The 25,298-nt window shown below is 32.6% G+C and overlaps 3 protein-coding genes across 3 annotated transcripts; 1 reads left to right on the forward strand and 2 right to left on the reverse strand.

Annotated features, from left to right (window-relative positions):
• Positions 1–1,129: 1,129 nt before the first annotated feature.
• Positions 1,130–9,037, forward strand: LOC134280125 (uncharacterized). Its single transcript, XM_062762548.1, has 4 exons — positions 1,130–1,238; positions 8,310–8,383; positions 8,507–8,605; positions 8,879–9,037. The coding sequence occupies exons 1-4, from the start codon at positions 1,130–1,132 to the stop codon at positions 9,035–9,037; spliced, it is 441 nt and encodes a 146-aa protein (XP_062618532.1).
• Positions 9,038–11,942: 2,905 nt separating this feature from the next.
• LOC134280132 (uncharacterized) lies at positions 11,943–14,124 on the reverse strand. The gene is made up of 5 exons (XM_062762559.1): positions 14,026–14,124; positions 13,502–13,579; positions 13,138–13,186; positions 12,606–12,770; positions 11,943–12,088 (listed from the first exon to the last, which is right to left on the reverse strand). Exons 1-5 carry the CDS (start codon positions 14,073–14,075, stop codon positions 11,960–11,962), a joined length of 471 nt encoding a protein of 156 aa, XP_062618543.1. The 5' UTR covers positions 14,076–14,124; the 3' UTR covers positions 11,943–11,959.
• Positions 14,116–23,736, reverse strand: LOC134280126 (uncharacterized). The gene is made up of 11 exons (XM_062762549.1): positions 23,519–23,736; positions 23,227–23,352; positions 22,895–23,028; positions 22,645–22,777; positions 19,733–19,845; positions 18,933–19,094; positions 18,307–18,381; positions 16,914–17,038; positions 16,200–16,301; positions 14,566–14,641; positions 14,116–14,127 (listed from the first exon to the last, which is right to left on the reverse strand). The coding sequence occupies exons 1-11, from the start codon at positions 23,649–23,651 to the stop codon at positions 14,116–14,118; spliced, it is 1,191 nt and encodes a 396-aa protein (XP_062618533.1). The 5' UTR covers positions 23,652–23,736.
• Between the last annotated feature and the right edge of the window lie 1,562 nt (positions 23,737–25,298).

A 25,298-nucleotide genomic window follows, 5' to 3' on the forward strand; every position in this document is an offset into this window, starting at 1 on the left:
ATTTCATGTATCTTAAGGTTCATTGATACTCTGATAAGAGAGATAACTCTGATTGACATAAATGTCTAATATTTCTATATATACTCGCAAGTTGAAGTGTCTTTTTTGTCCATTTGCTTGTATTCTACTTATAAATATACATTTTTTTTGGAAAATCATTAAGGTTCAAGCAACATTTCATATGAGTGAGCAGAGAATTTATGAACCTTAATGTACTTGAAGTTTTTTGAACATATGTACAGAAATGTACTCGATCCAGCCTGAAATACTAATTTTTCAAATTTGATACGAATTTACAAGTGATTTATGAAGTTTCGCATTCATAGCAAATGCTTTATAAACTTCATGTATGAATAATAATACCAATTTTTCAAGTTTGATATGAATTTACAAGTGATTTATGAAGTTTCGCATTCATAGAAAATGCTTTTTAAACTATGCATTATAATAAATGTGCAGTATATAGAAGACGTTAATTTACCGCAGAATTCAGGTATAAAAATCTGCAGTTTTTGTCAAATGCTTGAAAACCTATAATTTTTTAACATGAATATAATTGTTCAAACATTTTCAATTGGAAAATGCTTGCTATATGTGGATTCATTTGCATTCCTGAAAAGTTATATATATTTATACTGACACGCAAAAGAAACGCAACTAGCAGTAATCTACAAATGTTTGATTTTTTATCTCATGATTTTCAAAAGCGAATAAAGTAAGGATTAACTCACTTTTCAGAACATCAGAGATTTGATAAAAATCATAAATGTTTATCTGTTTACTTTACTAAAAAAAATATGACTGTTAAAACACCTCCCTCCCAGCCATTCAAGTAAAACGCGCAAGACTGCCCTAAACAACAATTGCAGCTTAATTTCTACGATACAATAGGTTCATTAATATCGAGTTCTGAGCGAGGGAATTATCCTTTGGCATTTTTAAATGCCCGTTTTTCTGATGATTAGGTCGAATTTTCTCTAATTTAGAGCAGTGTGGCCACCCTTGGACATCCGGTACAAGGATGTCCTTAATGCATATGATACGTAAGACCCTGTTGAGGCGTAATGTAGTGAAATTTCGCATCAGCAACTCTCCATCACCTTTACATTGAAATTTTCAAGCTAGAGCAATGGTAGTCTCGTTTTCCCCAGATTCTCGCTCTCGAGACATTGCCCGAGCTCGGGCAAAGTCTCGAAAGCGAGAGTCTGGGGAAAACGAGACTAGAGGAATGGAAATGCGTACACAAGCCATTTTCAAGTAGCCTTAGCATCGTTACGGGAAACGAAAGGAGAGTTTATTTTTTGAAATATTGCTGCATTACTTATGATGAACAGTAAAAAACCCTTAAAACTCCATTATATTGCCAAATGTTTTGTTAAACATGAAATTTTTGATTTCTGTTAAGCAGACTCTAACTTGACTTCCGGTTATGGTATGGAAATCGTTCAACCGTTAATTTACTGATGTTTCCCAAATTGAAGATATTCATAATTTTAAGATACAAAATTCTTTACTTTACATATTTATTTCCCCATAAAGTCGGGTGCTGCGTTTCTTTTGCGTGTCAGTATATTTTCCTATATAATATTATTTAATTTTCATTATGGAGTTTGAAGAATGACTGTCGGTAAATACGCATTACTTTGAGAATTCAGAGACATTTTTATGATAATTTTCAATTAACCAAGGCCTGGTTTGAAAAACGTAATAATTTGATTACCTTGAAGTCTTGATATCTGGGGTGGGGTCATATACGTTTTTATAATTTTATGCCAATGCTTTCTTTATCGTCGAAATCTGTTGCACTCGCGCATGCGAGCTCATCCTATTTAAAGTGTTTTTGAGTTTTATTTATAAATAATTTATGTTCGTTTGAACTGGTGAATTTAGAACATAAATATATTTATAAAAGTTATGGTAAAACACGTGTTTTTGTTATGTATGCAGATTAAGTCCATCGGTAATGGAGATCGATTGGTTGCTCATTGTTTACGGGTGAATAGGTTGAATCCGTGCTACGCATGATTCAGTCACGTATAAGGTAGATTTTCGGGTGTTTTAAGTCATTCGAAGTTCGCTGCTACATTGCAACAGACTAATCCCCCGCCCCACCCACCCCTTCCAGTATCGTTATTTCCTACATGTTATTCGTATCAACGTTGACTTGTCGCTTTATTTGAATCTTTTTCTTTTGTAGAATGATAAAGATTTCAGAAGATAAATTAAAGACTGTGCTTTGTATACTGTATACACTTCATTAAAGTCTGTTGCACTCGCGCATGCGAGCTCATCCTATTTAAAGTGTTTTTGAGTTTTATTTATAAATAATTTATGTTCGTTTGAACTGGTGAATTTAGAACATAAATAAAAATACACTGTGTATTTTTACATGTGAAGTAGAGAACAGAGTGGATAATATGCCCCTGTGCTACAACCAAAGTTTAGAGTCACTAGCAACCAATTCCTTGGGAAGCCAAAATGAAAGATTTTTTTATTGAGGGGGCACAAGTATACAGTAGCTAAGTTTTCTATAATACCGGTATTACATTGTTTCTTTATCGACTTCATTGGGGGGGGGGGGGCTTATCCCCAACCCCGTTCCTATATACGACCGTGTGTACATGTATATCTGTTTATATGTATGGACTATAAAAAAGGCTGAAAATATGCGTTTATGTAGGTTGGTGCATTTTTCTTAGTAAAGTTCTTTTCTTTGTCTTAATGTTATGCTCCACTATGTCATTGTTTGTTAACCATGCAATATTTATCAAAATATAAAATTAGAAGATACACTTTATACTTTTGACCACACACAGAGTTATTTTGACCGAAGGTCCAATACACATATAATAAAAACTATAACCGAAATTTTAACTTGCTTCCTTTGTAAGGAAAAATATATATTCACCATCCTGTTGTAAATCAATAAAAAAGATTGATTCCAGAATACGGACAATAATATACGGACTTTTAAAAGTGTGAATAATATGAAAACGTAGTTGTCACTTAGTTGTCAAGGCATCCTTCAAAAGTATGTGCACACATCATTAGTAATATATATAAGAATAGTCAAGCATGTGTGAAAATTGGGAGATTCTTCTCGGATCCATTTCAAATAGCTATAGGCGTCCGTCAAGGGGATAATTTGAGCCCCTCCCTATTTAAAATATTTATCAACGACTTTCCATCATATTTAGATTCATGTATTGATGAAGTATCGCTTCAGACACAAACTGTTAATTGTTTAATGTATGCAGATGACATTGTTATTTTATCCTCATCAGCTAAAGGTATACAAGCAAGACTCGCTAAACTTGAAAAGTATTGCTCTGATTGGTGTTTAAAGGTAAACATTCAAAAAACAAAAGTCATGATCTTTAATAAGGCTGGTCGTAATATTACACAAAAACTAATGTTTCAAAATAATATGTTAGAATGTGTGCCTAGCTACAAATATCTTGGAGTCCACCTAAGTATTTCTGGAAGCTTTCATGTAGCAAGATTAGAGCTTTATAACAAAGCATTAAAAGCATATTATAAGTTAAGAAAGGATTTTATTGATTTGAACCCTGGGATTAAAACCAGTATACATGTATTTGACTCCACCATTAAACCAATTCTTTTGTATAATGCAGAGGTGTGGGGTGCAAGTAATATAATTACTAAAAAATTCCTAAACTGCCAAAATTTAACAGTTGAAGACTGCTTTAAAAATCTACCCTGTGAAAGAATACACCTTAAATTCTGTAAATATATTCTCGGCGTTCATAAGAAAAGCACGAATTTTGCAGTACTGTCTGAATTGGGAAGGTTCCCCCTGCATTATGATATTGTCAGGTTGTTGATTAAAAGTTGGTATAGATTTGAAAATTTGTCCATAGAATTTCCTTTACTTAAAGATGCATATGAATGTAGTAAAAAGCTTTTCGTGAATGGAAAGAACTCATGGTTTGCATTTATACAGAAATTAAGAAAATTACTGAATATTAAAGATGAAGTTATTTGTTAGGGGAAATATAAATTTAAGTCATTTTGTCATAAAATTTTATTAGATTTTTATGTGAAGAAATGGTATACAAGTCATAAAAGTTATACTGATGGCAAATTATCCACATATGTGAAACTCAAACAAAATTGGGGTTATGAGAATTATTTATCAGTTGTTAAAAATTTTCATCACAGAAAATCTCTATGTAAATTAAGAACTTCCTGTCACAGATTACAAATTGAAGTGGGAAGATTTACCAATATTCCTCGAGAAAATCGATTATGTAATAGATGTAATTCTAACAACATAGATGATGAAACTCATTTTTTAATAACATGCAAAAAATTTGATCATCAAAGAAAAGAAATATTTCAGTTAATTAATCATAAATTTCCACTATTTTCAGCTTTAGATGATGAACAAAAACTTTATTGGTTACTCAATACAGAAGATAAGGAAACTCTTAATTTTGTGGGCAAATTTATAAATGATAACATGTTATAGTAGCATTAGTCTTTTACACATACATGCATATTTGATGTATTCCTTTTAGACAGGATTATTGTTAAAATGATTTATGTCAATTACTAATTGTATAATTGTTTTGCTATTCATTGGCTTATCTTTTCCTTATTATTATAACAATCTCATATTTGTCTGTTATGGGCTCTAAATTAGTAATAAAATGTTCTGTTCTGTTCTGTTCTGTTCTATGCTTATCACAAGTGCTTGTAGACCAAACAACCTCCCAACCCCAACCCCAACATACATACCTGGTCCCAAGATATTCATATTTGTCTGCTTTCATAAATTAACTAGTACATATTTACAGTGTATTTCATATGAAAAATCCAAAAGGTACATAGAATTTACTTTTTATTTTAAAAAAAGTTTTATATGTTGTAAACTGTAAATGTTATAAATGACAGAAAGCCAAAAAAATATCTTTGGACCCGGATTTATATATATTCCAGGGGTTGGGGGAAGGGGGGTGGCATAGGTACTATGATGGCATGCTAATATGGAACTTGCTCTCATATATCTTAAATCATGTCAAAAACACAATTCACTAAACATTAGTCTGTTACACATACATGCATATTTGATGTATTCCTTTTAGACAGGATTATTGTTAAAATGATTTATGTCAATTACTAATTGTATAATTGTTTTGCTATTCATTGGCTTATCTTTTCCTTATTATTATAACAATCTCATATTTGTCTGTTATGGGCTCTAAATTAGTAATAAAATGTTCTGTTCTGTTCTGTTCTGTTCTATGCTTATCACAAGTGCTTGTAGACCAAACAACCTCCCAACCCCAACCCCAATATACATACCTGGTCCCAAGATATTCATATTTGTCTGCTTTCATAAATTAACTAGTACATATTTACAGTGTATTTCATATGAAAAATCCAAAAGGTACATAGAATTTACTTTTTATTTTAAAAAAAGTTTTATATGTTGTAAACTGTAAATGTTATAAATGACAGAAAGCCAAAAAAATATCTTTGGACCCGGATTTATATATATTCCAGGGGTTGGGGGAAGGGGGGTGGCATAGGTACTATGATGGCATGCTAATATGGAACTTGCTCTCATATATCTTAAATCATGTCAAAAACACAATTCACTAAACTTCCATTTTTGCGCTGACCCCCCCCCCCCCCCCGAAAGTTGGGGATATTAATTTCGGTCTGCCCGTTCGTCTTATAATTCTGTCCGTCTGTTACACTTTTGTCTAGAGCAATATCTCTATAAGCCTTTGAGCTTTTACAGTGAAATTAAAAAATTGCTTTGGGTCTGGGGTGTAAAAGGGGGGGGGGGGGTCCAGTCCACTATCATCCGTGAGAATTATATGAATATTTTTAAGATACATGTTTGTAACGACAAATAACGAACGGGCATCCCCCTGCTATGAAATGGCTATAATACCTGTGTATTAAAGCCATATTAATTTTATTTTTCGCAGCATATAGTATTTTGAACAAGAATTTCTTTAAAGTTTTTGGGTTTTTGCAATTTAATTTTAGACCATACCTCCTTATTGTCCCGACCGCCCTTTGTAAAGTACCCCCCTCCCCCCTTCAGCCCCTACTAGATCCGCACATACTATTATTTTTAATTTCATGCCACAGAATGACATTTTTAAAAAAAAAATTTCCTTTCATTTCCCTTCTCGAACCCGGGGGATGTATCTGGAAAGTGGGGTTGTTAAGCCAATGACCCAACAATCCCCAAAACAATGGGTCGGGGGTATGGGGGCCGCCTTAGGCCCCCATTGGGTCCAGGGCAACGCCCTTGATTTTACAGTTTTGACAGATTCTCCAGTTTATGTAATTTTTTCTTCAGTTTGAAATTCCATGCATTTATTGTACACGTGTGTTTATATTCCAAATCATATTGACCATGTTGACAGTATATAATTTATACTCAAGTAAGTTGAAAAGCACTAGTTAGGGGTTCTGAAAAGAATTCAATTTTTAATTTTTTTAGTGTTTAAAAATTTTGCACATTAGTTGTATCTTGGAAGTCAGCTTGACATTCGAATAGATTAATTGTAGGTGCATTTAAAGTAAAGACAACTTGAAGTCAACTGCTTGTATTCCTAAAATTGTCAGATTTAACAATTTTTAAAAGCAAAGTCTAGAGTCTAATGTTCAAGTTAAATTAAATTGAAAATATTTTATTAAAAAATTGTGATGATCGGCCTTTAAAAAAGCTACAAAAAGTACCCCAAAATGCTGGAAAATGCACTAATTTGAACCATTAAAAACAAGCAAATTCAAGGAATTGTGGTCCCCCGCTTTCGGTGTCTTTGTGGGTGAGATGTCATTTTTTATGACATATTTTTGTTTCATATGAACACCCTATCATATGTCATTTATTTAGAAATCATCACTTAACTCCAAGGTCAAGGTCAAAGGGTTAAAGTTCTTGGTATCTAATGAAAAGTCTTCTCACAAGGATTACATATGAGAAGTATGAAAGCCCTGCCCTTACCATTCAAAAGTTATAGTCAAAGTTAAAGTTTTTTCATAAGTACGAAAAATCTCCAAGGTCAAGGTCAAGAGTTCAAGGTTGTTAATATCAAATGAAAGGTCTTGCCACAAGGAATACATTTGTGAAATATGAAAATCCTAGTATCTGCTGTTCAAAGGCAATCTAATTAAAATTAGATGTTATGTTCAAGGTTAAAGTTTTTTCATTAGTACGGAAATGTCCAAGGTCAAGGTCAAAAGGTCAGAGTTATTGGTATCCAATAAAAGGTCTTGTCACAAGGAATATATTTGTGAAATATGAAAGTTGTAATACCTACCATTCAGAAGTTATGGCCAAAGTAAAAGTTTGGAATTATTTTGTAAAAGTGAGTCGTACTCCAAGGTCAAGGTCAAAACGTCAAATTCGGTGGTACCCAATGAAAGGTCTTATCACTAGGAATACATATGTGAAATATGAGAGTCATAGCTCCACTAAATAAAAATTTATGGGCAAGGTTAAAGCTTCACCCCCCCCCCCCACCACCACCACATGAACTTCTGGATCCGCTACTGCTAAAAAAAAAAACCAGGTAATTTTATACCTACATTAGTATTTATATCTATAAGGCTTGCATGAGTAAGAAACTAAACAGAAAAATTGTACGTTATTATAAATGTGAGGTGTATGAATTTAGGCCGGGGAGCATATTTTATTTGTTTTCTTTATAAATGAGCACAATTTCTCAGAAAACAGTGTTTATTGTTATTCATAATGTATTTAAAACTAATTACATCAAAGTAGTGATTCTGTTTTGGTACTTGTGAATCAAAAGCCATTTCTGCTGATATTTGCTTTCATTTCCTGCGCTCTCTGTATTAGTGTGTAAAACTGTATTTTGTGTTGCCCCGACATTATTTCAAAGTGCGCCATTTAAAAAAAATATTCGTGAAAATCGCGATGGTGCAGTTCAGATCAATCCCAATGAGTGGGGTAAGAGAATTCGTCATAACTTGGCGGCACGTCGATTTACCCAAATGGAACCCAAATGGAAACACAAATGGACCCAAATGGAAATCAAACTGACCCAAATGGAAATCAAATGGAATATTAAATATGTATCATCTTATTTTATTACTTATTTAAAGTGATAAAAAAATAAATGAACTTATATACAGTTAAAATGGAGTTTAAATAAATTCCAACATTGAATTTTGAGACATGAAATTGAATTATTTTTTGTCTATATCATAAAGAATGACTGCACTTAAGCTATGAGAGTTGGATCCCGATGTTTTGCGCAAAATAAAATTCCAACATTCATTTTCTCATCATTCAGCGACATTGCCTCAGTCCAGCTACGAATCATATCACCCTCATAGCTCAGCCTCAGCAGAACCACTTCCCACAAAGGTGCATGGGCATAAATTAAGAAAATAGTGTGAAGGTACGTTTTAATTCTGTATTTCGTTTTATTTCTGTATTTCTGTTTTGGTAAGTTTTGATGCCTAGACAATTGCTTTCTTATTTTTGCAGACCATAGATTATTACCATCAGTCCTTAGCACAGTCCCAGTCATACAAAGAACCAATACACCCTCCTGGTACATCTAGGACAGAAAATCAACCTTTACTGGTATGTTAATGAAAGTAAAAATACATTGTACACATGAAATAGGCTTTTAGGAAAAGTAAACTCACTTAATTTTATTAATAAACATGCTTACTTCAGTGTTTTCATTTAAAAATTCTATAAATGAACTATAATTTTAGAAAACTTGGATTTGTGATCAATCTTTTGAATTGTTTGAAAAATCATCACAGATTGGTTAGTAAAGGAACATTGGAATGAGTTTTTTGATAAGCCTTTTGAAACCAGTCAATGATGAACTTGTGTTTTAAATTTCAGAAGACCCCACAAGGCCAGAAGAGAAATTACAGTCATTGTTACCGGCCCCTGAGCCCCGTCTGGAGGGGGAGTATGTGGGGCAAGATTCACAGGGCATTGGGGGGCATTACGCCGCATCCTACACCAATAAACGACAAAAAGTATCACACACAAGATTAATGCATGATGCAATATTTATTACAATTTGTAGCATTTTAATTTTATCTCAAATGTTATTAGTTATGGAATCATTTTTTATGGGCAGTTACAATGTACTAACTACAGGATATGTCTACTTTTGAGGTGTAATTTCATTCCATTGCATTGTGTACATATTGAAATATTGGAAATCGTTTTATTTATTTTTTTTGTTGATGAGGAATAATAACTTAATCATGGACAATTTGGCAGGAATTACATGAAAGCTGACAGATTTAAATTTTAAAAATTGTATAAAGATAAAAGAAATCTATAGTGCTAAGATGTTTTCAGAAAGAAGAGTGCCATCTATATTTTGTTACAAGATATTGACAAAAGTCTCCTTATTGAAGAGGTTTTAGAATCTAAAATTGATTTTATCCTCTTTCTAGAAACCTGATTTAGGGGTATTAATAATTTGTTGGTTGTTTTATCTGGAAATTAAGTGGTATTTTGTTTTGATATTTAAGGTGTGGCAAATATTGTTTTTGTTTATTTTTTGTTAACCATTCCTAGCTTTAACCCCCCTCCCCTCAATAAGCTTTAAAGTCCTGTCTATGATCAAGTTGAGTTTTTGAAGTACCGAATGAAAAAGTGTCCCAGGCAGGGATCCAGGGAAATAGGCATCTCTTTAAGTGTACAAAAGTGCTGAATTAACAAAAATTAAAAAAAAATTGTTAGGTTATTGAAATTTTTTCTATAAATTTCATATTTGTTTTTATGATTAGAAACTGTTTCTGTTCTTTGGAGATTGCCTTTCTCATAAATTTCTTAGGAGGATTAAAATATACATTTTCAAAATTAAAAACAAGAAAGAAAGAAAATATATTTTCCCCTTTACATTATTTTAAAATTTCTTTGTAACCCCCCCCCCCCTTTAATCTGTCTCACCTGATTCAGTATCAACCATTGTAGAATGACTTGATCTATAATTATAATGCACAGAGAAGGTGCTTTCAGAAATGTTATTATTTTATATACAATTGATAAGTATATTTTATTGAATTTATTCATCTATGTGTGAGTGAAAAGGATATCTGGATGTGTTTTTCTTTCTTTTTTTGTCTTTTTAATTTTTCTTAGCATTGACATTTTACATAGATGTCGGGATGAAACACAATTTTTTTCTGGTTGAAGTAATATCATCCATCAGATTTAATTTTTTTTTAAAAAATTTATGGGGCAGCTCAATTTAGATTTTTTTGTATAAATTTAGATTTAGGTTATAAAAAAACAGAGATGGGGTAGAATAACTTTGAAAAGTAGACATTGACCAAAGAAAAGTATGTGTTCTTTTAGATTACTGTTCCCTTAAAAATGTTTTATCATACCAAAAAAATAAAATAGATGAATAAACAATTATAATAGTGACTAGAGTTTCATTACAAAAAAAAAAAATAAACAAGATTGGGGCATTTTAAAGTTGTAATACTGTATCCTACAATTTGCATAATTTTGAAACGTATAATATCTTGGCAAACAGTCTTAAATTCACTTGTGAGAAGAGAAATGATGAACACTTGCTCTATCAAAAGCAGTTGTGTACTTTTATCATAATTTTCAATTTCTTTTCAAAACACTATAATAAATTGTAATTTTTGTAGCTGAATTGTTTTAAGATTTTTGTTTCTTGTTAGCAGAAACTATACACAAATCATCAGTTTGTTTTAAATGAGTGTATATGTATTTTGAGAATTGTTACCTTTCGGTATCAAAGTATCAGAGGTTTCAGAGATTTATGTTTGAATGTAACAAATCATTTACATTTACTTATCTTTCTGTTCAACAGAAAAAGTATTTATAATGGATATGTTTATTACAAACATTTTGTCCATTAAAATCATTGAGAATACTGTAATCATTTTGTTCTTTTTTTTATTTTAATGAGGAAAATATTTGGAATGAAAAATCTTTGTGGGGGTTCAGACTTTATGAGAAGTGCAAGATTAAAAGAATATTTTAAAGAAAGTGTAAACTGAGCAATGACTGAAACTAAAGGTATAAACACATTTCATCAAACAGTGCATTTTTAATGTTCAGCTACTTTTGATGCTTGCTACATTATTAGACTTGCATTATTTTTCTTTTTAAAAATTCACATCATTGGCCATATCATATGAATGCTGAAAAGTTAAAATTCTGGTGTTGGCCTCCAGGGTCCAAGGAATTTTATAAACTGATCTCAACAACTGCTTGATGATGATCAAGAACATCAGATTTATTATAAAGAACAACATTATCTCGGCAAGGAAATGCAGGTTTATGGGAGTTATGTTTCTTTTCACACTCAATTCAAATGAAGTTTAAAGCAACAAAAATGGGTCCTATTTGATCTCATGTTTGACAATTTTATTGTTCATTATATGTTCAGTAATTGTGAAAAATGATGAATAATTATTGTAGTATAAAATTTAGGGCACTGAAAGTGCATGTTTATGCATACTTGTATATCTTTAGAAACGTTGATGAATATATAGGCTAGATTTAAATGTTTATTTTTAAACTAAAAATCTTTTTTCTTGTGCAGTATGCACTCTCCTCTCATCCAATGTTCATAGAAAGCTAAATGACAAGTTCAAATGGTATAAAACAAGTATAAAATTGATATTTATTGATAAAAAAGTAAGCAAAACAAATAAATCAGCTTTTCATTATTTCCAGAAAGTGTCTAGAAATTACATTCACTGAATAACGCACCTCTTTATGTAAACAATTAAATCTATCACAACCATGGGTAAGTCCACTAAAATTCAAAATGAGGGTAATCCCCTAAAATTCAAAATGAGGATAAGTCCCCTAGAATTCTAAATGAGGATAAGTCCCCTAGAATTCTAAATGAGGATAAGTCCCCTAGAATTCTAAATGAGGATAATTTCCTTAGAATTCTAAATAAGGATAAGTCCCCTAGAATTCTAAATGTCCCCTTCTCTCTTGAATGACATCTTCGTAAGTCATGGGGGCTGGTGCCACTTTGTTGTGTCGTGAACGCAGGCTTTCACTAGAAGAGGCTAGGTTTCCACCTGATGGAGGTATCTTAAAATGAAAAAGATGATAATTATGAAAAATAACTGTAGAGCATATCTCGATGCAATGGCAGAAAGGTCTCAAAATTGGGAAAATCATTAGAAATACTTTAATTATATACTGTATACAGGGAAATTTTCGCCCCCGTTTTATTTTCGCCCCTTTCGCCCTCTTCTTGATTGGGTGAATTTAAAACGAGGCGAATTCAAATTAAACAGCATGATTTCTTAAACAGAACTATGATATGGCGAATTTAAAATGGGGCAAAATTGTGCAAGTGCAAAAGGGCGAAAATAACACGGGGCAAAAATAACCCTGTATACAGTATATAGATATACTAGTATAAAAAATAAAATGATATAAGGTTCATTCATAAGCATGAATTTCTACATTCATTAGTTCTTTTCATGCGAATCATGACAAAAATGCAAAGCAGAATTACCCAGTATTTCTGCATTTTTCCCCATAAATATGAATTAGACAGCAAGAGTGAGCCATTAGGAACATGATGTTAAGAAGCATTCACCTCTTCAACTTTTTCCACTGGAGTCAAAAAGATCATGACCACCCCTATTAACAGTGTCAATCCAATGCAGCCCAGAACCAGATACTCCAGGGTGGGGGTGTTTGCTCCTAGGGTCACCAGGAGGGGTACAGACTGCACCAAACCTACTGTCAGGGTCGACAATATCTATTTATTGGAAACCAAACAGATTTGAATTCATTTACATACATGTATCAGCCATTGTACTAGTATTTGCTCTCCAGTCTTATTCGCTAGAAATTTTTATTGGGTAATCACTAGAGTCTGGTTGCTCAAGAAATTTTTATTCTTGCAAATGTATTTTTTAAATGTATGCATTAAAAACAACTTAATGAAAATTTTATCTTGCTTACATATACATATGTATGTGTATTCCAAATAACATTCTTCAGGAAAATAAGGGGGAAAAAAAGATTAGAGCTTAAAACTATTGTTCAACTCACTGAACTGATGTTGAAACTATATATACATATTCCATCATTTTGTAACAAAAAGAATATAATAGAATTTTTACCTCAAAAAATGTGTGGATCTCTGTTTTTCTGTTACCCCATACAACTGACCTAGCAAAAATCAGAGTCTGGAGTTTAAAAAAAACATAGGTAAAAAAGTTTATCAAGCTACCCTCAATTAATGTTAAATAAGGAAAATATCAGTCCAATTATCTGGTATTGTTTTAAGTTAAGAGCATCCTGAAATAAATATCCATTTCCACCCCCCCCCCCATCACAAACACACCTGTAATTGTTCTAATTACGCCTGCATGTGTATTTATTCTAAATAATTTGAAATTGCCCACAATTTCATTTATTCAACTTTAAATAAAAAGTAAAAAGAAAAACAAACAAAAAAACCCCCAGAAAGGACAGGTAGGTTACCTGTATGGCCTCAGTAGAATGAGGAGAATGAAATATACACCAGTTGTTGACAATTGAATCAGGCACTGTATAAAAATACTGAAAAAGTTAAAATAATTCATATTTTGAAATAAAACTTCATAAAAAAAATTGCTTTTATAAAAAAAAAACTATTGTCACTATATATTTCCTCATAAAATTGAAAAGCTTTTCAATTCAACCTAGCATGTAATGCAATTTATAGTACATGTAGTACTAGTATTTGTCACTAAATTTAAATCAATACTGAATCACAAGTGATGCAAGTAACAAACATTCTCCAATTTTTACATTTTTTTTTATCAACAATAAACTGTTTTTATATAAAAATTCAAACTTTTTAACATTTTTAAAAAACAACTAAAATTTTGCACAGATGTAGAGTGTTCCGATGCATCATATTAAACCCCAAATTATTAAATTCCAAAAGATGATATGTATTGGCATATAAAATTTCAGATAGATGTTTTACACTTTAGCTAAAACCTTGAATAACTTTTTATCACCTTAGTGGATAAACATCTGTGATCGCTATGCTGACCAGTTTCCGGATCATCGGAAATGCTTCCCAAAAGCAGCAGCGAGGGTGATAGGACTCATATAATGGTCTGGAAGTAACAATTCAAAATTTTTATTATAGGTACTGAAGAAATTTAAAATGAGAGAAAGTGAGAGAGAGAGAGAGAGAGAGAGAGAGAGAGAGAGAGAGAGAGAGAGAGAGAGAGAGAGAGAGAGCATAATTCAAGTATATCATGCATGTACAATGTACATATTACCAGTAATAGGGCTTTGGACAATTGGATAATGTGTTGCATTTCCAAACTTCTATTAATTGTATCAGAATTTTAAATATTTTGTGCCAAGTTTTGTTGAAATTGGAATTATTTTATTTTTGGAGAAGAAGATGAAAATGTGAAAAGTTTACGACGACAACGACGACAACCAATACTACGAAACACACGAACAACGAACAGACAACGGACAAATTTTGACATAGAAAATATTACCTGTACAGGTGATTAAAACAGAAAGGACAGGTAGGTTACCTGTATGGCCTCAGTAGAATAGTGAATGAAATATACACCAGTTGTTGACAATTGAATCAGGCACTGTATAAAAATACTGAAAAAGTTAAAATAATTCATATTTTGAAATAAAACTTCATAAAAAAAAATTGCTTTTATAAAAAAAAACTATTGTCACTTTTGCATGATTTCCTCATAAAATTGAAAAGCTTTTCAATTCAACCTAGCATGTAATGCAATTTATAGTACCGGTACATGTAGTACTAGTATTTGTCACTAAATTTAAATCAATATCAGGGCCGTAGCTACCATTGAGGCAACGGAGGCAATTGCCTCCTCTAGATTTTCTTTTTTTTTTTGGTTTGTTTTGGAAATAAGAAACACAACACAAGCAGCTGGATCAAGATTGTTCATTTATTTGTCTGATTATAGCCACCTGAGCAATTTTTCAGCTATCCAGTGAGTGTCACTATTACTTATGCTCGGCATTCAGGGCCTTTGAGCAGAGAGGGATCTTTATCATGCCACAGTTGTGACACGGGGCTTCGCTTAACTTTATGCGGTCTCATCTGAAGGACCAGTCCCCATGTCCCATAACGAAATTCGAACTACGGCTATCGATTATTTTAGAACTGCATTTAGTACAGTGAAAACTGATTCCACAGTGTAGTGACGGGTAGAATATTCCCAGATACCCCTATTGACTTAAATAATTTTATCTTTTTCTTGGGAAAAGTCAGTTTCGTATTTATCATTGTTTATACATGTATTTACATTCAGAAGTGAAAATTCAGTTGAAGCATCAGATGAGTATTGTGAGTTAACGTTAGTTGGTTGGTTATTGACTCAAGAATTTTTCACTTATATGCCATAACAGTGTATTGACAAAGAATATTACCTATGCTCGGCGCTCTGAGGGCCTTTAGTGAGGAAGGGATTATCGTGACACACCTGCTGTGACACAGAACCCGTTTTTGATTCCACAGTGTAGTGACTGTAGAATATTGCTTCTTACAACACGTCATATAAGTGAAATATTCCACAGTGTAGTGATTATACAATATTACCTGGACAGCTGATTAAGTAACTCAGGAGGACCACAGTGTAGTAACTCAGATCATTTCGGGTCCCCATTCAGTAGCCTTTTACGATACACACTCCCCATTCAGTCGCCCCTTACGACACACAGTGTGAATTACGATTGGAATTTATTTGATCATATCTATCCGAAATAGTACATAAATAGGTAATATAATAAAGTGGTAAGCATTCCAAAACAGGAAATGGTAAAATTAGCCGTTTACAGCAATTTTTTTAGGGCTTCGCCCCCCGACCCCCACATCTCTGTAGTGACATAGAATATTACCCCGCCTGAACCCCTGATTCCACAGTGTACGGACCCAGAATATTGAATCACAAGTGATGCAAGTAACAAACATTCTCCAATTTTTACATTTTTTATCAACAATAAACTGTTTTTATATAAAAATTCAAACTTTTTAACATTTTTAAAAAACAACTAAAATTTGTACAGATGTGATTAACTTCTATTAAACCCCAAATTATTAAATTCCAAAAGATGATATGTATTGGCATATAAAATTTGAGATAGATGTTTTACACTTTAGCTAAAACCTTGAATAACTTATTATCACCTTAGTGGATAAACATCTGTGATCGCTATGCTGACCAGTTTCCGGATCATCGGAAATGCTTCCCAAAAGCAGCAGCGAGGGTGATAGGACTCATATAATGGTCTGGAAGTAACAATTCAAAATTTTTATTATAGGTACTGAAGAAATTTAAAATGAGAGAAAGTGAGAGAGAGAGAAAGCATAATTCAAGTATATCATGCATGTACAATGTACATATTACCAGTAATAGGGCTTTGGACAGTTGGATAATGTGTTGCATTTCCAAACTTCTATTAATTGTATCACAATTTTAAATATTTCTTCTTCAAGTCTTTCAATTATAGTCAGGAATAATTTTATTTGGTTTCTGAAATCAATGAAACCTTATTTCTGATTTAGCCCTTCCACTGAGTTTATCAGCTGTGAATACCAATATCCCTGGAAACACACTGTGAGGAAAATGAGGAACTGAACCCCTGATTCCACAGTGTAGTGACATAGAATATTACCTGTACAGCTGATTAGAACTGAACCCCTGATTCCACAGTGTAGTGACGTAGAATATTACCTGTACAGCTGATTAGAACTGAACCCCTGATTCCACAGTGTAGTGACATAGAATATTACCTGTACAGCTGAACCCCTGATTCCACAGTGTAGTGACGTAGAATATTACCTGTACAGCTGATTAGAACTGAACCCCTGATTCCACAGTGTAGTGACGTAGAGTATTACCTGTACAGCTGATTAACTTCTGACAATAAACTCCACTTCTTCTGCCTCAGTGTTATAAAGACGATTAGAACCGGAATGAGTAGAACGTAGAATATCAGGAAAATGGTGCCGAAAAACTGAATATTCTGCAATAAGAAGATGATAAAATCCATTATATATGCAGAAAAGTTTATCCACTTTGCACCCTCTTTAAAAACATAGGATTTATATGTAATCGCTCACCTGACATACACTAGAAAAAAGTAGAAATTGGTTTATTATTGAATTGAAAAGTTTAAATCCAAAAGAAGTCCCATGACCAATCATGGATTTGCTATTCTTGAGAAGATGATTTTTGAAGAATTTTCATATATATTTCTATGTAAAACTTGGTCAGCCATTGTGGCCCCGCCCTACCCCCGTACATGACTTGAACAAACTTGAATCTACACTACCTGAGGATGAATCCACACGAGTTTCATCTATCCTGGCCCAGTGGTTCTTGAGAAGAAGATTTTTTCAAAAATGCCATTAATTTTTCACAAATTCATAATTATCTCCCTTTGGAAGAAGGGGTGGACCTTCATTTGAACAAACTTGAATCCCCTTTACCTAAGGATACTTTGTGCAAGTTTGGTTGAAATTGACCCAGTAGTTCTTGAGAAGAAGATGAAAATGTGAAAAGTTTACAGACAGACAGACAAACAGGCAGACGGCGGACAAATTGTGATCAGAAAAGCTCATTTGAGCTTTCAGCTCAGATGAGCTAAAAATGAATGATTTCAAGAGCAGGGGCCACAATCTTTATTATGACTTGAATGAAAATTTGCCCCCCAAAAAAGAGCTTAATTTCCTTTCTATTTTAATTTGTAAAAATAAATTTCATCTTAAAAAAATATTAGGACATTTTTATGCATGCAATATTTAACAGGATAATTCATTCTGCAAGATTTTTCAGTCAACAGTTTTTTTTGTCAACAATTTGTAGCGTTACTGTTCAATGACATTTTAGCTTGTTTACTATTTATTTTCTCTGAATTTTATAGGATGCTCTTTTGCAAAAGGTGCCCCGGCCTGTTTAAACCAGAAATTCAAAAAATATTACAGAACTTTATTAAATTGACACATTCTATAGTTCATTCCACTTTAATTCCTTCTTTTTAGGGTCATTTACAATTTAAATTGGTATAATGTAAACTCCCCTGGGAAATATGACCTTTTTATGACAGAAGTGTCTCCTTGACACATTTAACTAAGATATAATTGCTGATAAAACAAGCAAAACCTAACATTCTAATGTAAATGTCAAAAAAAAAAAAAAATTAGAAAAGATAAATATATATTTTTTTCAAAATGCCTAACCAATCATAGATTAACTTGACAACATTTTGATATCTAATTGAAAAATGGATACCTGGAATATAATCTGGTCACAAGATTCATCTTGGAGGTAGAAAAATACATTTTTTTCTGCATTTAGTGTAACTTTCTAGGGAAAGAAAATTAGAACTACGGTATATCAAAAAGAATTGTGTACCAAAAACTTTATAATTTGCATATATAGCTTTTCATTCATCATCTCCAAAATATAATGTGCAAATATTCTTTGAAACTTTCAAGTTAGCACAATCGTTGCTAAACACAGCCAAAATGTACAATCCGTGAAATTTTCGCTCTGTTTTACTTTTGCCCCTTTCACCCTCTTCATGATTGGGTGAATTTAAAATGGGGCCATTTCAAATCACACAGATAATTTCTGAAACAAAACTTTGGGTAAATTTAAAATAGGGCAAAATTGTTCTCAAGTGCAAAAATTACACAGGCCAAAATAACCCTGTATACAATTTCTTGTGGAAAAGAAAGTGTTACAGACAGACAGAAATATAGATGGATGAAATGACAGCTAGATAGATTGACTGACAGATCCACTTAAAGTAACGTCACTAAAGCATGAACATTTTTGAAAATTGTAATTGACAGCTCACATCTTTGACAACAGATAATATTTTCTCCTCTAGAATTTTATGAAATTATACTAACAGCAGGAATTATCCCAGAGCAGAGTGAACTATGGACCACAGACAGAGTTACAGGCATGTACATCACTACTACCACAAAGAACGCCATCCTCAAGAAAGTCACTTGATAACGCCATCTCTTCTGTTTTCTGGCTTTATTTGTTTTCTTTTGAATTGCAGTACCCTGTTGAAAGAAAAAAGACTGTCTTTCTAGTTTTAAATTCATAATTTCTTGTCCTTTACAAAGAGCATGAAAAGACGAACATATTTCTGTATAAAGTTTCCTTTTTTTATTTTACAGATAATATAAAAAATACATGTATGTACCAAATTCTTTGATTAGATATATCAAATATATAATTAAATAATAGATCCTATTTCTGATTATTTTTATTCTAATATTCTATTACAAAGCTAAGTTGGAATTCACCAGTAAATTAAAGAAAATGCCAATATTATTCATTCCCTTCTTCAGAAAGGTTGAAATTCAATGCAATGGTTTATTTCACATGAACATGTATATATTTGGCAGTCTCTTAATAAAATTTTGTCAGAAACTGTTAGAATTCAATTTAAAAAATGACTCTCACTTATGAAGATTGAAAATATCAATATAATAATATGAAGTTAATTATCTGATTTAATTACAACAGTATATTAATTATTTGTTAATCAGTTCATAATGCCCTCATTGTCATTGAACAACTCAGACCAAATCGTCAAATCAACCCTCTCACTCAACCTAAATCTCTTACATCTGGTCAAGTTATGAGGATCAATAAATATTCCTTGATCGAGGGCTTAATAAACAGTAGGGCTCACCAAACTCCTGTCCACTAGGACTGTAATGAGGAAAATAATGACCACAATCAGGAAGGAGCTGGTCCACTCTAGGTAGTGGATACTTAGGAAAGAGAGAGATGGAATCAAACATTCTGTAAATAATGAAAATACAGTGAGATCACTAAATTTTGGGGGTGGGGGATGTGTGTTAATTATGTTCCCCAAACAGAGTTTGGGAACATATTGTTTTTACTCTGTTTCTTATTATTATTATTATTATTAAGGTCTTCCGACTTCCTTCGGAAGACCTTATTGTTATTCGTCTGTTTTTTATTATTATTATTATTATTCTTTTTTTCATAGTTAGGGCGATATCTCAGCTGTGCGTGGATGGATTTAAAAGATTTTCACAGGAATGATGCATCATGAGAAAATCTCCAGACGTGTTTTTCATTTTTTCGAAATTAACTTTCGTTCGCGATTTTGGGGGATTTTTGTTTTTTTTAAAAGGCATTTTGTCCAGCAGTTTTCTCGAGAACGGCTAAAGCTATGAAAGTGAAACTCACTGAGGTGATAGAACATTGAACTCCATTATGGGGAACGACCTTTATTTTCCGTCATCTGCACTTCCGGTCTCAAACGGAAGTGAATTCAAAAAGTCCCTTTTTTCAACTTTTTTGTTTTTCAATATGTTTCTTCAGGATTTACAGGGTTTATAGTGTTTCTAATGAGAATTCTAAATATATGTTCAGTATCTTGATGAGTGCATTTATTGAAAAGATATGACCGAACCAATCTTTGACCCACTGTCGAGGGTTCGAATCCCGCTGTGGGCGTTTCCAAATTTTTTCTTTGTTTCTCTCATTTTTCAATTGCAAATGACTTTTCTCACTTTTATAACATGTATGAAATATTTTGCCGATTTTTAAAAGCTATATTGAAAAACATTTTGAGGTTTACCTGTAATAATCATGATATATGTTGAGAGACTGCTGTAAATGAATGTAAACGAAAAGAAAACATTCTGAAATCTATTTCATGGAATGATGCAGCATAGATCTCTAACGAAAAGTCGGTCGGAAGACCGCTTGTTGCTCTAGCAACAAGAACGCATCTAGTTATTATTATTCTTTTTTTTCTTCTTTGTTCTCCGGTACTTTTTTTGTCCGCGAGTGTTCTCAGAAACTGTTCACCCAACTGAGCTAAAACCTTTTTAGGGTTAATAGGTGTGTAGTGTAGGTGTGCAACACGAAGGTTATTTTGCGCGCATACGCATGCACGTGCGGGCGAGTGAAATGAGTGAAATGACGGATATACTTTATATAGCCATAACTTTAACATTTTTTGATGAAATATTTTAAAACTCATTTAATAAGGATATATTCATAGTGTAGATAATGTGACACTGTCAAATTAGCACGAACTCACGCGCATGCACGTGCGCTTCGCTCTGATTGGCTGAAACAGAAATCTCAATATCTTTTCTGTTTTTTGACAAAATGCTATGAAATTTAAAATATAGGCATACTTTAGGATGTTCTACAATATGATATATAACAATTGTCATGTAAACATGCGCATGCACGTGCGCTGCAATCTGATTGGCTTAAACTTTAAATGGCTATAATTCCCTTGTTTTTCAATGAAACAGCATGGGATTTAGAACATAGACAAACATAATGGACTCCCACAAGGAGGTATGGTCGTCATGCACAGGCATGCACGTGTGCTTTGCTGTGATTCGCTGAAACAAAAATCGCAATATCTTTTTTTTAGTTTTTGACGATATGCTTTAAAATTTTAAACATAATCATGCATTAGGATGTCCTACAATATGATATATAACAGTTTTTGTTAAAACATGCGCATACACGTGCGCTGCAATCTGATTGGCTTAAACTTAAAATGGCTATAACTTCCTCGTTTTTCAACCAAACAGGATGGGATTTAGAACATAGACAAACATAACAGACTCCTACAAGAATATATGGTTGACATGCACATGCACGCATGTGCGTGCACGTGAAATGAGTAAAATAACAAATACACTAGATTAAAACGTATTTTTTAATACTTGTGGATAAAACGCTGTAATTTCTAGTATATAAATAGTGTAGACAAGATTATAAGGTCATTACGCACATGCATTCAAATGCGCATGCGTGCAATGCATAAATTTGAATATTCTTAATATAGGGAAAACATTGTTATAGTCTAAAAGGCATAGAGTTCGTCTTATTTAATGAAGCTTACAGGGAGTAAGGCACTAACAGGGAGTTGGGGAGCGTTTGGGGAACATCTGTAACGGTTCCCGTTACAATTAGCCCTAGTTTTTGTTGTTTTCAATGTAAGAAGAGACACACAAATTTATGTCTGCCATGAAATGATAAATTTTATAAGCAAACCACAAAATCAAATCTCCACAAGTAATACTAGTATCTTTTCCTCAAAACTTGAAAATTTGAACCCCATGAAAATATGTGATTTTACAGTAATCTTAGATCTGTAGCTTATGACTTCAAACACTACATGGATATCAGGGATTTGGATGGTTTGTGTTTTTCTAAATCATACTTAAATCATACTACTACTGATCGTTCAAGGTTTCATAAACATATACTTCTTGAAATTTAAAAAATGATACAATGTCATACCTTTTTCTATCAATTAAGTTCCACCATGACACCAGTCATTGCAAAAAGACATTCTTAATTTGATTAAATCCACTGTTACCCTATCTCTTAACCTCTATATGCTATCAGCAGAAAAAATGTCAAGATCTTTGATTAGAAAAGAAATGTTTACTCTCTTTAATATGTCTTTATTGGTGGTCCCAAGGTAATGATTATTCTTTTACCACTGTGTTTGATTTATATCAAAACATCATTATGTATATCAGTGGAAACAAAGTCATAAATAACTACTTAAGACAAAGGTTTGACATTTCTTACTAAGTGGAATGATATTGGAATTGAAGGTAACAAATGCCAGGCCCATCACTGTTTTCTGAATAAGCACTGGCCACTGGAGCTTGATGAGAAATGTCAGGTACAGCATCTGGAGAAAATGGCATATAACTTTGAGCTGTAAATAAAATAAACATATATGTCATCTATCTTTTTAAACCCTTTTCTCTCAGGAAAACATCATGTATTGGAAAAGTCTGTTTGGGGCCTTTCAAAATGTGGGATGAATTATTACCTTTGTACAGAGAGAGCAACTGAAGCCATTGGTAATGACTGCCATTATGAAAAGTATGACATAAATTCCGAATGCAATGGTGGTCACTGGTATAGCTTCACATGAAATACAGGTATTCCCTAATCTATAATTGTCTGAAAATGAAACAGCCCAATTCATTAATCATTATCAATATTCTAATTATCAATATTCTAATAATGCAATATACAAATATCATCACCCGTTTGATCTTTGTGTTCAGATAAAAATTATGTTTTACGGGTATATAAAAGAATAATTGGTTTCAATAAAAAAGCAGATTGCACCTTTAAAAATTCAGGAATCATACATACTCATAGCACTGCTTCCAAAACTAAAAGTGCACTGTTCACATGTATTCCCTTTGGTTTCTTCTTTACATGTGTTGTTGGCCAAACAGTTTTGTGGAAAGAAACACAGAGTACATTCTGTTTGGTTTTCTAATGAAGTAGAAAAAATCTACCTTTACTGTATACTTAGTGTAATGCACATGTATCTCTAGATTGAAGTCTCACTTTTCAATTGTAATTTTCAATTAGAGTAATGCACATGTATCTCTACATTGAAGTCTCACTTTTCAATTGTCCCGAATATTTATTTGCCTACCATTTCCTGTTTGGTTGAAACAGTGTCGTCCTGCAAGAGTAGTTTCATCTCCTCTATAGGCAGCTGTGTTTGTGCTATGCCACAATACAAATAAATGAATTCTAGAAAACCACTTTTGATATCGCATGTTCATTTTAGCATTAGGTCTACATATCAAATGTATCACTGTTTTACTACTTTAATGTTATCTTCATAAAAGCGTTCACTCGGCAAGTTTTCATATCTTTTTACCTCTTTCTCGAAAGAGCGATTCTTCAAGGTCAAATTCGAGTTATCGTTCTTTGGTTGTCCAAGACGTTGTTTGCAATGTCTCTACTCGAAACCAAAAATAAGAAATATTTGACATTTTTCGTGTAAACTTTTATTATGATTTAAAAATTGTAAAAAAGAGACGCGAACCAAGCGCCGATTTAGAAGTTTTTCAAAAAAAAGGGGGGGGGGGGTTGAAGGGGAAAAGCGTTATTACAACGTGTGTTTTACACATACATGTAGTGAAATAACTCAATAGGATACCGGGTGGAGTATGATTTTTAAAAGTGGGAGGTTGATCAACCTGGGAAAAAGTACTTGTATGAATTACTTGAAAGTTTTTGAAAAAGAAACTGAGGAAAATATATCTCCGAACCCGAAAATTCTATTTTATAAAGGGGGTGGTGTTTCATTTTGTATTCACAACCGAATTTCTTTATATACATGTATTACAACATAAGCCTTTCACTGAAAATTTTCTTTAGAAAAACACAACAAAAATTAAGACTTTCTTCTTTCTCTTTTCTTTCTTTCTTTTATTTATGCAAATCCAAAGAGGGGGGGGGGGGAAGTTGCAACCCCCATAACTCACCCTCTGGATCCGCCACTGCAAACATTTTCCTGCAATCAAATATCAAAATTGAGAAAAACGCCTCGAAAACGTCAGATATTTCATGCTACGCTAGCACTTACAGGTGCAAGGTACCTGCAGGCCTGGTAAATATAGTCAAAGACTAAAATACTAGTATATCTTAATGCAGGTAGATGGAATGTATTCTCTTTAGAGAAGTGGACATTCATATTGATGTAGGCGAAAGCCTGTCCACTTCTCTACAGAGCCTCGGAGTATGGAACTCAGCGCCACTGCTCAGTGAGGGAGTATTCTGATCTTTTAATAGCCAGCGCTGGTACTGACCTAAGTAGTACTGGACGCGGGATTTTAAAATAATTGGATAAAAACTATCAAAATGTATAAGTAAATAAACTTACATAAAATATCTTTGTTTCTTTAAAACTTGGTAAAATGTAAATTTAAGAAAAGTGAGACCAAAGTCACAGGAAAGTTCAAGATCAAAAATTTTAATGCAGTTAAGGTATTTCCATCCTCCTGTGATGTCAAAGGTTTTTGCAAAAACTGTTATCAATTTAAATTCATACCCAGTAGAACATTTTTTGATATATTGCTTCTCAATAGGTGTAATTATAACTATTGTTAAATGATAGAAGTTTAAAAATGCATATTTTCATTATTTAATCAATTATTTAGTCTTTGAAAAAATTGTGACAAGGGCAGTAACTCCTTCTCAGATATCTTCATTCATTTTCTTTATTTTCCTTTTAATGTATTTAATATTTTCCCTGATATTCATATTTCAAAATCATCTTATAAGTAGCAAGTATTTTGGAACTCTTAGTATCATAATTATGCATTTGAACGAGTTTTTACATAATATATACAATGCTATTTTCAATAAGATTAGGATTTTTCATGTTGACATACACTTCTGTTTATTTATGTCCCCCGTCTTAA

Source organism: Saccostrea cucullata, unplaced genomic scaffold (assembly GCF_032062105.1).
Source record: "Saccostrea cucullata isolate Sc308-1 unplaced genomic scaffold, CSIRO_AGI_Scuc_v1 ctg716, whole genome shotgun sequence".
NCBI lineage: Eukaryota > Metazoa > Mollusca > Bivalvia > Ostreida > Ostreidae > Saccostrea > Saccostrea cuccullata.

What these genes read in the sequence shown, in the direction of transcription:
- LOC134280125 (XM_062762548.1), top strand. Translation starts at nt 1,130, where the DNA reads ATGGTAGTCTCGTTTTCCCCAGATTCTCGCTCTCGAGACATTGCCCGA. An exon ending in GACTAGAGGAATGGAAATGC is followed by an intron (nt 1,239 to 8,309) that starts GTACACAAGCCA and finishes CTCATCATTCAG; the next exon opens with CGACATTGCCTCAGTCCAGC. An exon ending in CAGAAAATCAACCTTTACTG is followed by an intron (nt 8,606 to 8,878) that starts GTATGTTAATGA and finishes TTTAAATTTCAG; the next exon opens with AAGACCCCACAAGGCCAGAA.
- LOC134280132 (XM_062762559.1), bottom strand. Translation starts at nt 14,075, where the DNA reads ATGATCCGGAAACTGGTCAGCATAGCGATCACAGATGTTTATCCACTA. An exon ending in ATTCTACTGAGGCCATACAG is followed by an intron (nt 13,187 to 13,501) that starts GTAACCTACCTG and finishes GATTTTTGCTAG; the next exon opens with GTCAGTTGTATGGGGTAACA. An exon ending in CAGTGGAAAAAGTTGAAGAG is followed by an intron (nt 12,089 to 12,605) that starts GTGAATGCTTCT and finishes TTTCATTTTAAG; the next exon opens with ATACCTCCATCAGGTGGAAA.
- LOC134280126 (XM_062762549.1), bottom strand. Translation starts at nt 23,651, where the DNA reads ATGAACATGCGATATCAAAAGTGGTTTTCTAGAATTCATTTATTTGTA. An exon ending in TTTTGGAAGCAGTGCTATGA is followed by an intron (nt 23,029 to 23,226) that starts GTATGTATGATT and finishes TTTCATTTTCAG; the next exon opens with ACAATTATAGATTAGGGAAT. An exon ending in TCCTAGTGGACAGGAGTTTG is followed by an intron (nt 19,095 to 19,732) that starts GTGAGCCCTACT and finishes TTCTTTCAACAG; the next exon opens with GGTACTGCAATTCAAAAGAA.